General features: G+C 54.3%; 1 protein-coding gene across 1 annotated transcript in view; it reads left to right on the forward strand.

The window, feature by feature from the left end:
* Nucleotides 1–13,689, forward strand: part of UNC13A (unc-13 homolog A) — a 108,416-nt gene that overhangs the window by 55,196 nt on the left and 39,531 nt on the right. The window contains exons 22-32 of the mRNA XM_019513132.1: nucleotides 436–599; nucleotides 1,718–1,868; nucleotides 5,098–5,166; nucleotides 5,791–5,880; nucleotides 6,132–6,266; nucleotides 7,098–7,231; nucleotides 8,600–8,685; nucleotides 9,118–9,244; nucleotides 10,931–11,027; nucleotides 11,866–12,009; nucleotides 12,979–13,062. Coding sequence (XP_019368677.1) covers nucleotides 436–599; nucleotides 1,718–1,868; nucleotides 5,098–5,166; nucleotides 5,791–5,880; nucleotides 6,132–6,266; nucleotides 7,098–7,231; nucleotides 8,600–8,685; nucleotides 9,118–9,244; nucleotides 10,931–11,027; nucleotides 11,866–12,009; nucleotides 12,979–13,062 — 1,281 coding nt within the window. The remainder of the gene's footprint in view (nucleotides 1–435; nucleotides 600–1,717; nucleotides 1,869–5,097; nucleotides 5,167–5,790; nucleotides 5,881–6,131; nucleotides 6,267–7,097; nucleotides 7,232–8,599; nucleotides 8,686–9,117; nucleotides 9,245–10,930; nucleotides 11,028–11,865; nucleotides 12,010–12,978; nucleotides 13,063–13,689) is intronic.

Raw genomic sequence — 13,689 nt, forward strand, 5'->3', positions numbered from 1 at the left:
CAGCGTGGAAATAAAGGGGGAGGAGAAGGTGGCTCCATACCATGTGCAGTACACGTGCCTACATGAGGTGAGTGGGGAGGGCCTGTCCCTGGTGCCCGGAGGGGCAGGTTGGTGAGCTTGGAGAATGACATCCTACAACGGCCAACCCAGCATGGCAATAGCTGAGGATGCTTCTGCCATGCCCTGCCTCACGTCTGTGCCTCTGCTGTAGCCCAAGAGCCTGGCTATAAAGGCACCAAGGGCTAGTATACCTTGTCCCCATCACCAGAACATCCCTTCCCCTTACAGACTTCATGTCTGAGTGCCTGTGCGCAACAGAGTGGCACGGGGGCTCTGATATAAGTGGGGGGTCAGGAATCCCCACCACTCACACCGGCCCCTAGTTTAAGCCCCCTCCACTGCGCCTCTAAGGGATCTGCTCTGTCCCCTGCCCAGAACCTCTTCCACTTCGTGACGGACTTACAAAACAGCGGGGTGGTGAAGATCCCCGATGCCAAGGGGGACGATGCCTGGAAGGTGTACTTCGATGAGACGGCCCAGGAGATCGTGGATGAGTTTGCCATGCGGTACGGGGTGGAGTCCATCTACCAGGCCATGACGTGAGTCTCTGCCCTTTTTCCCCCTGTCTATCTGAGGGTGATTAGGGAAGGGTGGGTAAATGGCACAGCTGGTGGGCCAGATCCTCAGCTGGGGCCGGGAGGGCAGCTCCATTGAAAATAGTGAGTGACACCATTTTACATCAGGCAGACATGTGGGACCTACAGAGATCCCCCTTCCCTTCTGCTTCATTAAGTGGTTGGTGAGTCACTCGGGTACCCTGGGAAGGGTCATGCTGATGTGATGGTACAGGGTTGTCTGCACCACACAGGCCCTCTAAAACCCCCAACCTGTGCCCTGCACACACAGCCCCCCACCCCATAGACCCATGCACCACATGCCTTAACTTCTACCCCCTCCTGATACATACAGCTCTTAAAGTTAACACACACAGATCTTGGATTGGCCTCCTCAGTATTGCTCAGACTGACCGATGACTCCCCTGTGACTTGGAAGTCTTGTCCATGTATCAAGGGACTGCCACCACCACTGACACACACACATGCACGCACTGCAAAGTGAACCTCATGGCCCACAGCCTACTCACACACGCCTCTTAGATGCTGTGCACACATACGCTCCATACCACCCGGCTTCCATAATACTGCCATTTACTGGGTCAGACCACAGGTCCATCTTGTGCCGTATTCTGTGTCAGTGGCAGGGAGTGGATGCTGAAAGGGAGAATGAATTAGCTATGACCGTGGTTTTTTCCACTGTTCCTCTCTCCCTTGCATCCTCTAGTATTTAAGATCTAGGAAGTTCTAATTCGGAAGCTGTATCCCTAAATCCCAGGCTCAATAGCCACTTCCATTGTACATGCTCTACAAAGCATACTGTAATACATCATTGTATACACCCATTTACCCCCATATAGCCCCTTCCAACATCCCCCAGTGTACACTGAATGCATATATACACCCTCCCTACACTTCTCTGACTCATCCACACAACATACTGTCTCTACACTACGCCCTGTGTACACCTCACCTAGACCCCTCTCACACGTACAAACCTCACCACACCATTTGTGAAACAGCTCCAGCAGCCTGGACCCTGTGCGGCCTCAGTGCACTCAACCTGCAGGAAGTATTTCAGCCTCTCATCCCTTTCCTTTCAGCCACTTTGCCTGCCTGTCCTCTAAATACATGTGTCCCGGAGTGCCGGCGGTGATGAGCACCCTGCTCGCCAACATCAACGCTTACTATGCACATACCACTGCCTCCACCAACGTGTCTGCCTCCGACCGCTTTGCTGCTTCCAATTTCGGGGTAAGTCCTATGGTGCGTAAAACTCTCTTTCCTATTTCTCTCTTCTCTTTGGGGCGGGGGTGCATGGTAGATAGAGCCGTGCAAAGACACCGCCACCCGAAGGCGGATACTTCCAATTGGACCATCCCATTAAAAACAACAGGCTATCTTTCTTGGAAAATTGGCAGCAATTTGGCTTGAATGCACACAATTTTGCTTAAAAAGAAAAAAAAAAGCCAAGTGTGACATTTGTGAAATTAGGCCCATTTGTGCCCTGCGGGTGGCAGTCACTGGGAAAAAATACGTTGAAATTCACACATTTGAAGCCAAATCTTTTTTTTTTTAAGCCACTCACGGAGCAAAAAATGTCACCGTCGTCACCTGCAGACAATCAGCAGCACTTTTGCCAAAATCCCATGGGAATTTTGCACGGCCCTGGTAGTTCTGGATGGAACCTGAAGCCAGAACAAACTTGTCTGGTTTTGTGGGTCTGGATGGATCCCCAAACTCCCTGTCACATAGCCAGTTTGGACACTTGCTGGGGGACTTTTGCCTTATGGCCCCAGTCCTACTGAGATTATTGCACCGGCTTCACTTTACGCATGCTGAGGGGCCCTCTTGATGTCTGGGAGAACACTCGCGTGTGTAAAATGAAGTGTGTGTGTAAGTGTCAGTAGGGATGGGACCTAAGGCCAGAAGCAAAACCAGGAAAGTTTCCACAGGTGACAGGTTAATGCCATCACGGGGTATTGTTGAGTTAAAGTGACAGGCCTTGTCTCAGTCTTGGATTCACCAGCGTAATTCTGGAGTAACCACACCAAAGTCCATGGGTTTTCTCTGGATTTACACTGGTGTAACTGAGCTGAGATCCCAGCCCTCTTGCTGTCCAAAAAACACTCTGGTGTATTAAACCTACACCATGCTAATCTTTGAGGCCAATTCTTAACTTTTCTTTGCTTCGTTTCTTCCCAGCTTGAACAGTGAAAACCAAGTAGCCAGTTGCACATGTGTTTCTAGTCAGCATCTAGGTGCCTTCGTTTCCTGTTGCCCATGCGTTGTCTGTCTGTCCCTGTGCTGGAGGGTTTGGGTTATCGACACAGCAGGGGGATGCCTAGAGTCAAGTAAACTGTATTTCCGAGTCGTGAAAAGTTTTTCTCTTGATCTTTAGGGTTTGTAAAAACTTTTTTTTCTTTCTCTTTTTTTAGAGAGCCTAAATTTGGGCCCTAAAGTACCCGACAGTGTCGCTTTACCCCACTGTGTTACCCAGCGTGCCTGTCATGACCAGTTTTAAGGCGTGCTGCAACTGCTCTGTTTCGGGGACGTGCATCTGTGCACTCTGCACGGTCTCTGCAAAAACTGGTCTTACTGTCTCTTGCAGGCAAATGATACGAAGGTTTGCGGTAGCAAATGCAGCCTGTGGGCTAGCCTGAGCTCACACCAAGAGGAGGTGCACCGCTCTGGGCGTCAGTCTGTGCCCAACACCTGACTTTCTGATGTAGTCCCCATGCCTTCACCCCTGCAGCAAGGGAATTACCATGTCCCTCCTGCTCCAGCCTCCCTTGGCATGCTGTGACCCAGTGAATGTCCCACTGTTTAAGGGGCTCATTGCCTTCTTGCCTCTTCAGGGGGACAATGTCACCCTCTCACTCCTGTGGGCCTAAACCCAAGGTGTGGGCCTAAGGAAGACTTTCTGGCTTCCTTGCACAGATGTGTCATTGGTCACACATGGAGCAGAAATCAGGGCCAGAGGGGACTGAAGACCATCCCCTCCTGCCAGGCATGAACGTATCCTTGACCTAGGCCCAGTTCTGCCTTGAGGTGCTGAGAGCACTCAGGGCAGCTGGCATTTCCCAGCAGGTGCTCAGTACCGGACAGAATCGGGCCCTTTGTTATACTGGGCCTGGAAAAGCTGCCAGTACCAATAGGCAAAACTGGAGCAGTTGCTTCTCTTAGTCAACCTGCAGAGCTGGGGGAGAATCAGGCCTGCACCAAGGGCTGCCACAGGTGAAGCAGGGCCACAGCACCGACTGTGACCTGTAGCATCCGATATGCCCTTTTGTGCCAGGGTGGGTAGCCACAGAGACTTGGGTCCCTGGCAAAGCCCTTTGCAGGGAAGATAGTGGGATTCCCATTGTGTGACAGGCAGATGTCTCCAGTGACTGCTGGTCCTGGTGTACAGGTCCAGGGTCATGCTGGAGGAGGACAGCACAGCTCCTGAACGGGAAAGAGCTAGGCAAGCTCTGGCAGCCCTCAATGGGGAGCCGTGGAGTCTGCTTTGAGCCTTTCCCCACCCTGGCTGGCAGCCGAGGCAGCTTTGCTCCCTTTGTATTGAGTGTGGCTGGCACGTGGGGAGCTGCGAAGCCCTGGGCTAACCCTGAACACTCTCGCTGAGAGCCCCTCCCTGGGGCATACATTGAGAGTGACTCCTGTGGAGTCAGCTACCCAAGGGGACCCGTATGAGTGCTAATCCAGAGTCACTCCTGAAGTGGATTAGCTAAACCGCATTACACTCCTTACAAAATAAATTCCACGTCGGTTAAATCACTTTGGAAACGAATTGAACGACTGCTCGGTTAGAACGCCCCCACGTGCAGTTTAACTAAACCACTGTCGATGTGCAGCTCTAGTTCATTCAGAGTCCCTTTCCCACGTGGCCCTGTGCAGATGCACTCAGAGTAGCGTGGATTTAACTAATCCACTGTCGATGTGCAGCCATCAGCCTCGCCTCAGGAAAAGCTCCTGAGCTGTGTGCGGTGGCCTGGCCCCCGTCCTTGAAGAGATGCCGTCTGGTCTGCAGTTAGCATCCCTAAGGGAGAGGAGGGACAGACTCAGCTGCCCTAGGAAGAGGATCCTCTGTGGAGGCTGCTGGATGCAGACAGCCCCTGTGGTTCTCTCTAGCTCCCAGCCTACGTTGCCTCCCATTGCAAGGCAGGTCTCACTGCCAACGGGGAGTGGCCTGCTAACTAGGCTGCAGTTTGCTCCAGACCTTATGTTCATGTCTAAACCTTTCAGTTGACTGTACCAGAGAGATGTTGGCCTCTCTTCCACTTCTTCCTCCCATCACAGTCCTGCTGAGACCCAGCCCAACTGTAGGCACTGTTCATGCAGGGGGGAGCTACAACTGGGGAAGAGGGATCAGTACTGTCAGTCCTGTCAGCCTTGCTCTGAGGATGGGGTAATGGGGGGAGGTAGGAAAGCCACCTTGGATGCCTTTCCCCCATTTACCTGGCCCCGGGGTGTGTCTCCACAGAAAGAGCGCTTCGTCAAGCTGCTGGACCAGCTGCACAATTCGCTCCGGATTGACCTGTCCATGTACCGGGTAAGGGAAGCAAAACCCACATGGGGCAGCGAATGCTTGGGAAAATCTACCCCTCGTGGGAGTAGTGTGGTCATCCCAGCCTTTCTCAGTCAGGGGGGCGGTGGAATAAGTGTTGAACCACAGGCTCAAAGCAGGTCTGCTTCCTGGTTTGTGTCTTGGGAGTCATCACGCAAAAGTTCAGTCTCGAGTCCCCATTCTTCACCAAACTAAAACATCACCATGCTGCAGTGGGGGCTGCTGATAGCTCAGGGACCCATGCAGTTGCCCAGTTCACACTGCCTACACCTGCTCTGTGCTAGGTACCACTGCCTTCCCACCACAACATGTCTCCTCATCCTTCCAGCAAGCCTCCCAGCTGTTCCCCAATCTCCTGTGGCCTCTTGTGCAAGCAAACACCTTCCAAGTGTCCAGAGCCTGCCAAGGAGTCAGAATGGCCCGGTAGATAAGATGTAGATTGGGGTCAGGAGATGTGGGGTCCAGCAGGCTCCATGCCAAGTGTGGGGAGGATTATCAGCCTAGCTGTTAGCTCTGTGGCCATGCCCAGCTGGGCGCTTCCTGCCCATTGAGACCTTCTTGCTTTTGTATTCATCATGGGGCCCTCCGCTTTTCTTTCCTATCTGACAGAATAACTTCCCTGCCAGCAGCCCTGAAAGGCTACAGGATCTCAAGTCGACAGTGGATCTGTTAACCAGCATCACCTTCTTCCGAATGAAGGTAATGGCCAGGGCCCAGGTCTCTGGTTCCCTGCCCACGTGGGATGAAGAAAGACCTCCATAGCTCACAGAGGAAAGCAACTCAGCCTTGACCCTCTGCTTCCCTGTTGGGGAGCTGTGGGTGGGCCATGCCAGGGGCTGATATGCAAGTTGATTTGCTTAATTAATTGCTCGACATTTGAGGGGGCAGGCATCTGTCTTAAGAAATGGCCTGTGCAAAGCATTTCCTTGTCTCTCTTCCCGGTTCTGCAGGTCCAGGAGCTACAGAGCCCTCCCCGTGCCAGCCAAGTAGTGAAGGACTGCGTGAAAGCCTGCCTCAACTCCACCTATGAATACATCTTCAACAACTGTCACGAGCTGTACAGCCGGGAGTACCAGACAGATCCCGTAAGCAGGGCGGGTGGGAGAGCTGGTCCTGGACCCTCCATGCAGAGCTGCCATGAAGAGTTCTGCTCATGCAGCAGGAAGAGGGAGGCCGCACCAGGCCTTTGCCGTGACCTGCTGCATGGGGCATTTATGATGCCGACTTCTCCACTTTCCTTCCTCCCTCCCTCCCAGTAGCCTTACTCTGACTTCCTGCCCCCCGCCCCAGTCTTAGTGGCCATGATCCTTTTAGATTAGCAGCTACCCTTGCTATGCCTTTGGATCCAAAGCAGAATTCAGGTGTTGGTGCCCTGGCCTTGGAAAACACTGTGTCCTCCTTTGCTGTACACCCACTTTAAGGATCTGGTTCCTTTCCAGTGCTCAGGTGAGGCTCAGTAGGAAGCTGGGACTCCTGGTAGGTGGACTCCTGGAAAGGGAACCCAGAAAGGACTCAGTCCTGCAGGAAATCAAGGGATGCAACCGGGAGTTGAGAGCAACTCCACTCCTTGCAGTTTGGGGCCAGAGTCTCAAGGCTTCCTATATGGAGCAAGACTCAAGGATTCCTGACTGGGGCAGGACTCAGAAATGTGTACAGGGACATGGGCCTGTATGGGCCTGAACCTAGACTGGATCCAGACCTGTGTCCGTCAGAAGCAGTCCTGCCTTGGCCATCAGGGAATGAGCTGGGAAGGAACAAGTAGGTTTGGGTCTATCTCTAGTGCCCAAGCAGAGGGGAATCTGAGTCTAGAGACCACGTTGTGACCCCGTGATAACAGTCCCTGAGAGCAGCTGGGCTGTTTTCACACCTGTCTTTGACCACAGGTTTCCCCTTCCTTCTATTTGGGCTTTTCTTAGACAAAGAAAGGTGAGGTGCCCCCTGAGGAGCAGGGACCCAGCATCAAGAACCTGGATTTCTGGTCCAAACTCATCACGCTGATTGTCTCAATTATTGAAGAGGATAAGAACTCCTACACGCCCTGTCTGAACCAGTAAGTACCTGCATGGGGAGGGCAACATCTCCTCTGCTCCCCATAAAGCATGTGGGGAGTTGAGAGAGTCACAGAGCCTCTCACCTTAACCGGGGGGTGTCAGCAAAGCTGAGAGCTGAGGTGGCTGGAGGATGCCACACTGGGAGCTCCACCGTAGGAGCCCCAAGAAGCCAGCACATGGGGGCTTCCTTCTTTCCACTTGCACTGAATCCCCCAGGAAAGACAGAATTCACAGGCACATCCACGTGCCCCTGCAAGCGCTGGCAGGGGACCAGCTTCAGGATTAGAAAATGTTCTTAGTGCCATGGAACAAACCCAAACCCTCTTGGCTCTCATGGAGCCAGATTGGGCTGAAGCGAGCGTTGTCCAATCAAAATCACCAGATTTTCTCATCTCTCTCTGGTCCTTGCTCAGAAAATAACCCCTTGACCCATGAGAGCTCCTGGCTGGCAGCTGCCTCAAAACTGCCACGTCTTTCTGGCAAAACTGTAGTTTCTGACCAAAGAGTTGCTTAGTCAGAGCTATCCCAGCTGGCTCCTCCAGAAAGGGAGTGCTCTGTGCCAGGCCCTGCGGCTTGGCATTGATGCAGCGCCTGGGAGGGAAGACACTTCCAGCATGGGGCATCTGAGTCAGGAGCTGGAGAAGGAGGGGCAACTGGCTGCCATTCACACCTCATGGGACGATTCCTCTTTGGAAAATGCCAGAGATGAGGGCTGGGTGGGACAGACAGTACAAAGAGCCAGGAGGCACTGTCTGTTAGAAATGAGCCTTGCCACTGGGAGGGAAGGAAAAAAATGCCTGTTTTATAGGAAGCCTCGAGAGATGAAGTGACTTGTCCCTAGGCTAGGCTACACAGCAAGTTAGGAAGTTCCTGGGAAAATTACCCAGGAGTCCAGACTCCCAGTCGTGCCGAGCACTGATTCTCCATGTGTCGGTGTGGATCTGGTGCTGTCCATACCATGTCAGGCTGGGAAGATGGTAAAGCCCCTCTGCCTGCCTTTAGGGAGCTTCTCCCTTCCGATCTGCCCAGCTCCGTGCCTGTCCCAGTAGCATAACTGCGGGGGAAAATTGAAACAGCCATTGTCACAGCCATAACTGGTGCTGCCATGGGCACAGCTGTGCTGCGACACCGCTGGCTTGTGCCATGCCCAGGGAATAAGTCACCTTCCCTGTGCCCTACCTGTTTGGTGCTGACTGGATGAGCACAGAAAAGCCCCAGGTGCCCACATCTGTACATCTGTGCTCTCCTTGGGACATGGTGACACCCGGGCGACCAGCTTTCTCTCCCCTTGAAGCAGCTGGGTTGGAGTTTTCTTCTCTACCTGCTGTATTCATTTAGTTTTCCTCCTTTCCTTTAATCGCTGCCAGGTTCCCCCAGGAGCTGAACGTGGGCAAGATCAGTGCTGAAGTGATGTGGAACCTCTTTGCTCAGGACATGAAGTATGCAATGGAAGGTGAGTCTCCCCTTGGCTGCATTTGCCTCTTGGCAGGGGGGCACCAGCTCAGCTCATGCTAGGGTGGGGAAAATGGGCCACCTAATCATGACAAAAAGCCATGACCACTCACAGCTGGTCCTGAGCCTCCTTGCATTAGCAGTGGAGCTGAAGCACAGTGCCTCCCGCTCCAAAAGTCATACCCCAGCTGATGAGGTAAAGGAGAGTCTTTGCTAGCAGTACAGGCCCCATGCCACGCAGCTGCACAACTCTGATGCCATCCAGCAGGGGGTGGTAGTGGCATACGCAGTAAGGCAGCTCACTCCAATCCTGAAGAAGCAGCATCGGGCACTAAGCTGAGGGCAGAGCAGAGGGCTGGAGGGAGGGGGAATAGGCCTTTCTGTTGATGTTGAGGGGAGCACCTGACAGTCCTGCTCTCTGCCCCCCTCCCAGAGCACGACAAGCACCGCCTGTGCAAGAGCGCTGACTACATGAACCTGCACTTCAAGGTGAAGTGGCTCTACAACGAGTATGTGACCGAGCTGCCTTCCTTCAAGAGCCGGGTGCCTGAGTACCCTGCGTAAGTCCTGGTGCGGCAGCAGGTCATTGCAAAGAGGGGCTGTCTCCATTGCTAGAGTGTTAGTGAGGTCCCAGCAGGAGGGTGCTACCCTGGGGTGATTGCTGTTGCCTGGCCTCTGCACTCATCCTGGCGATGCTGCATGGCTGTTTGCACACCCATGTTGAAGGTGAGGAGTGGGTGGGGTGGGGGGCACACAGGTTGCTAATTAATACGTGTGAGACCAGTTTAAACCATCTGCTGCTGGACTGAAGCATTGTGTAAGACACGATCTAGGACTGGGATTTCACTCTCAGACCCTGGAGAGGGAGGAGGATAAGATAGAAATGAATGGAGGAGCCAAGGGAGCTGTTAATATTTCTTACGCTCCCGAGTCATCAAAAGAGGCACCTCCTCCTCCTCCGTTTTCTACGTCAGCCCCTTTCATCCCATTTCCTGCCCTCCCCTGCTTCCCTTCCCCACGAGAGGTATGGCAGGAGCCAGCAAGCCCCATCCTTGTTGGGCTCCTGGCCTCCTGTGGGCAGCAGGGGGTTCGTTCCAGAGGAGCACGGTGCCTTTAAGACCGCACTGACCATACGAAGCAGTTTCCTTCGCATTGAGAGGCAGCAGAGGGGCACTGGGATCAATAGCTCTTTATAGATAATTAAATGGCAGGGGCTGAAAGAGCTGGGCCTGCCTCCCAGCTGCCACATTGATCCTCCCCCGTGCCGCGGCATATTGGATGTGTGGAGCAAACTCAGCCAGGGTAGCGGAAGGTGGAGATGGCTCTCTGGGAAGCGGAAAATCAATAGCAGTCTGTTCTGGGTCTCTGCGAGTTGGCTTCCCACACAGCCCTGATTCCCCTCCTGTTGCTTTCCTACTGAAGAAAGCACCATGTGAGATGCCCCTGTCTCAGCCAGGATCCTGAGGGAGTCACTGTGCTGTCTTGCTCTGATTTGCTTTCCTTAGAAGTCAGTGCTTGCTTTCGTCCAGCCACTAAAGGATGTGTGTCACCAGCACATGGGTATTGGAGCCCCAGGGCCCTGGGCAGTTGAGAACAGAGCCAGGCACCTCCCAAATTCATGGCACCCAGGGTTTGCCCCTCTCTGGCTGACAGCAGGGCTGAGGGGCAGTCACACATGTGCTCCCCTCTCATAGATGGGGCATCTTGGTGAGTGCTCAGCACTTTAGGCAGGCACCTGGCGACGTAGCAGATGGTCCCGACAGGTCAGGCTGAATTGAGGCTGAAGGCCATAACTGAATGAGCCTAGGCACAGAGGCCTGGTTCCCCTCTTTTTCCACCTGGTGTCGGTCAGAAATAGCTCCACACACACGGCCGGGCACGATTCTCCTCTTGCTCACATTGAGCGTCAGTGCAGCTGCCCCGAGTTATCCAGGTGTGAACGATGAAACAGGCTTGGTGGGACTGGGGGAGGCAGGCAGCTGAGGAGGAGTGGTCCAACAGGCTTGGCGGCAGTGGCACCAAGCCAGACCTGGCGCTGGATCCCCGAGAGCATCTCTGGCGCAGGACGTTGCCTCTCCCTCTGCGCAGTCTGTCTGGGAGGACGGGGAGGATGCCCTGTGGGGGGATTGCCCATCGCATTCAACCGGCTCAGTTTCCCTTCTCTGGCTTTGGGTTGTTGGAGCATGCCGTGCCCCCAAGGATCTCTCTGCTCCCCTGCCTGCACCTTCCCTGTCTTTCCCTTCCAGGTGGTTCGAGCCTTTTGTTATCCAGTGGCTGGATGAGAACGAGGAGGTGTCCCGGGATTTCCTGCACGGAGCACTGGAGAGGGACAAGAAGGACGGGGTAGGGACAGAGCTGACAAGTGGCACTTTACACATTACCCCCCCCAACACACACATACCCTTCCAAGCCTGACTCCCCACTCATGCTAGTGGGGCATGAGAGTGGACCCTAGGATTCCTGCCCTGTGTCCGGGGCCTGTGTTTTATATACAACCCTGAGATCCACTCAAGGTCTCTTTTCTTACAAATGGGCTGGATTTGGCCAAATCCTGACATGCCAAAGCCACCACCAGCTTTGCAGACAGCATAGCTATTCCACTAGAAACTGTATCCGTGGGGATTAGAAGCCATCAATCCTCCTTGCCTGCCTTGCCTTGGAAAGGCGAAGGGGCTTTGGTGCCAGGTAATAGGCACTTTAGCGAAAGCAGTGATAGATGGGGACAAGATCTGATGCAGCCTGGGCCCCTGGACAGGAGCAAACCCCATGCCCCAGAAATCAGAGCTAGTTCCTCACTGTTTGAGGCCAGTGCTAATGGGGTCTGGCGGGGCCATGTGGTGAGAGGGAACCTCAGAGTGTTATTTCCAATCATCCACTCCAATGAGAAAACAGCAAGAGGCTGGTAAGAGCCAGCCAGGGGCTTGGAGATGTGGCTTATAGTCCCAGTGGACTGGGCAAGGCTGAGAGAGGACCCCTGTGGCATCTCAGGGGGAGCAGGGAACAGAATCAGGAGCCTGGACTCTGTTGGGTACCTGGGATGGAGGCAAGATGTGTGGGCAAAGCAGCTGGGGCAGGTTCTAAAGCCCCTGTTCCCTCCCTGGGACATAGGGATGTGCCTGGAAAGTATCCCATCTTTTATGTTCTGCTTCTCTGTTTGCCACCCCAAAACGCCCCGCCTCAGTTCCAGCAAACGTCTGAGCACGCGCTCTTCTCCTGCTCCGTGGTGGACGTCTTCTCCCAGCTGAACCAGAGCTTTGAGATCATCAAGAAGCTGGAGTGCCCTGACCCGCAGATTGTGGGACACTACATGCGGAGGTTTGCCAAGGTAGGGAGTCCAGCAAGGGAAGGGGTGGGGTAGGTTAGTCCTGGTCCGGCGCAGTCCTTGTTGTGACTGTCCCTGCGTCCCGAGGAGCAGAGATCCCCAATCTTATAGAACAACAGGAGCAAAGGCCTTGGTTAGACCAGCTTCCCACTCAACCACCCATGCTCTGCGGCTGCATGGTTGTAGGTGCCCCTCACCTTAACCTCTCTGCCACAGATGCAGGGCACTTGGGATGGCAGTGTCCCCATGTAGAGAAGAGAGAGGACTGAGCTGTAACGTCTGCAAAGATGACATTCAGCTGAGGCTGCTGAGCCCAGATAGGCCTGGGGGCTCCTCTCAGCTGTCTAGCTCCTAGGTGACTCCTAAATTGGGAGTCCCTCCACTGACTTCCATGGACTCACCCCAGTGTGGAAGGTCGAGCCTTGCTTGTATGGTCTAGTGAAGCCAGCTCAGCTCCCTGTGTCCCAGCCAGGGCTAAGCAGCTGTGGAGTGAGCGCATCATGCTGGGGTGGCGGGGAGGACAGGAGGAGTGGGCAGCAGAAGGTGCCAATTAGGACAACCAGTGTCCCGGGCTAGCTGGGGGTGGCTGCGCCAGAGGGCCTCCTGCCCAGGGTCTCAGCTCTGCCTCTGCAGCAGCACGGGAGGTGCAGAAGGGGAGATCCATGTCATGTCTACCAGAGTTGTGGGGGACCATGAGTGGGAAGTGGGGGATGATGTATCCACCAGAAGCTCTGGAGCATCATGAGCAACATGAACAGAGACAGATTTGCTCTGCTCCAGGACCTCTGTCCCATGTGACTGTCTGAGGCTGCCTGGGCTGAGGCCAACATGGAGACAGGATTTCAGACTAAACGAATCCAGCTGTCACAGTCTTGCTTCCTTCTGCTTCTCTTCCCTTGCTGTCCTGTCCTGTCTCCTCTTCCTGCTCTCGCTGCTCCTTCATTCCTCTCTGCCCATGCCACCTGCCTACAGACCATCAGCAACGTGTTGCTGCAGTACGCTGAGATCATCTCTAAAGATTTCGCCTTGCACTGCTCCAAGGAGAAAGAGAAAGTGGTGATGTATCCTCCTCCTCCTGCTGCGTCTCCCTTCTCTCTTACCCTCTGATTGGCCCTGCCTGGTGGGGCCAGCTCCTGGCTTGCTGTCTCCACACTGCTAGCCGGCACCACCATTAGATCCCTCCAGGAATCAAGGAGAGCCCCTCTCTGCAGTGCCTCAGGCCCTACCTACACCCCCTGCTCTAGTTTCTCCATTTCTTGAGAGCAGGATAAATCTCTGCCACTGGGGAGCTGCTCCCAGGTCCTCTGGGACTCTAGGGCACCTCACCCCACTGCAAATCCCTGCAGTGCCCCTTGCCTTAGAACAGGATCCAGCTCCAGACCTGGACCAAACAGCTGAGATGCAGGGGACCTTGGAGCTGTGCTGGTTTCTGGACTTGGCAGCTGGTCCCCTCTCTTTCCAGGGGGCTGAACTTCAGTTCCCACAGTTACTCACCCCAAGACTTCAAGGAGCTTTGGATCTGCACCAGGCCTGGGCTCCCACTTGGCAGCAACCAGCCAGGGAGATGGTGTACATTGCCCCTGGAATATGCACACATTCATTGACATTCATTCTTGGGCACCAGCTCCATCCTTTAGAAACAGCCTGGCTTGCCCAGGCACACAAACCATGCCACACAAATCA

The sequence above is a fragment of the Gavialis gangeticus genome, unplaced genomic scaffold, assembly GCF_001723915.1.
Source record: "Gavialis gangeticus isolate Ggan-Ray unplaced genomic scaffold, GavGan_comp1, whole genome shotgun sequence".
In the NCBI taxonomy this organism is placed as follows: domain Eukaryota; kingdom Metazoa; phylum Chordata; order Crocodylia; family Gavialidae; genus Gavialis; species Gavialis gangeticus.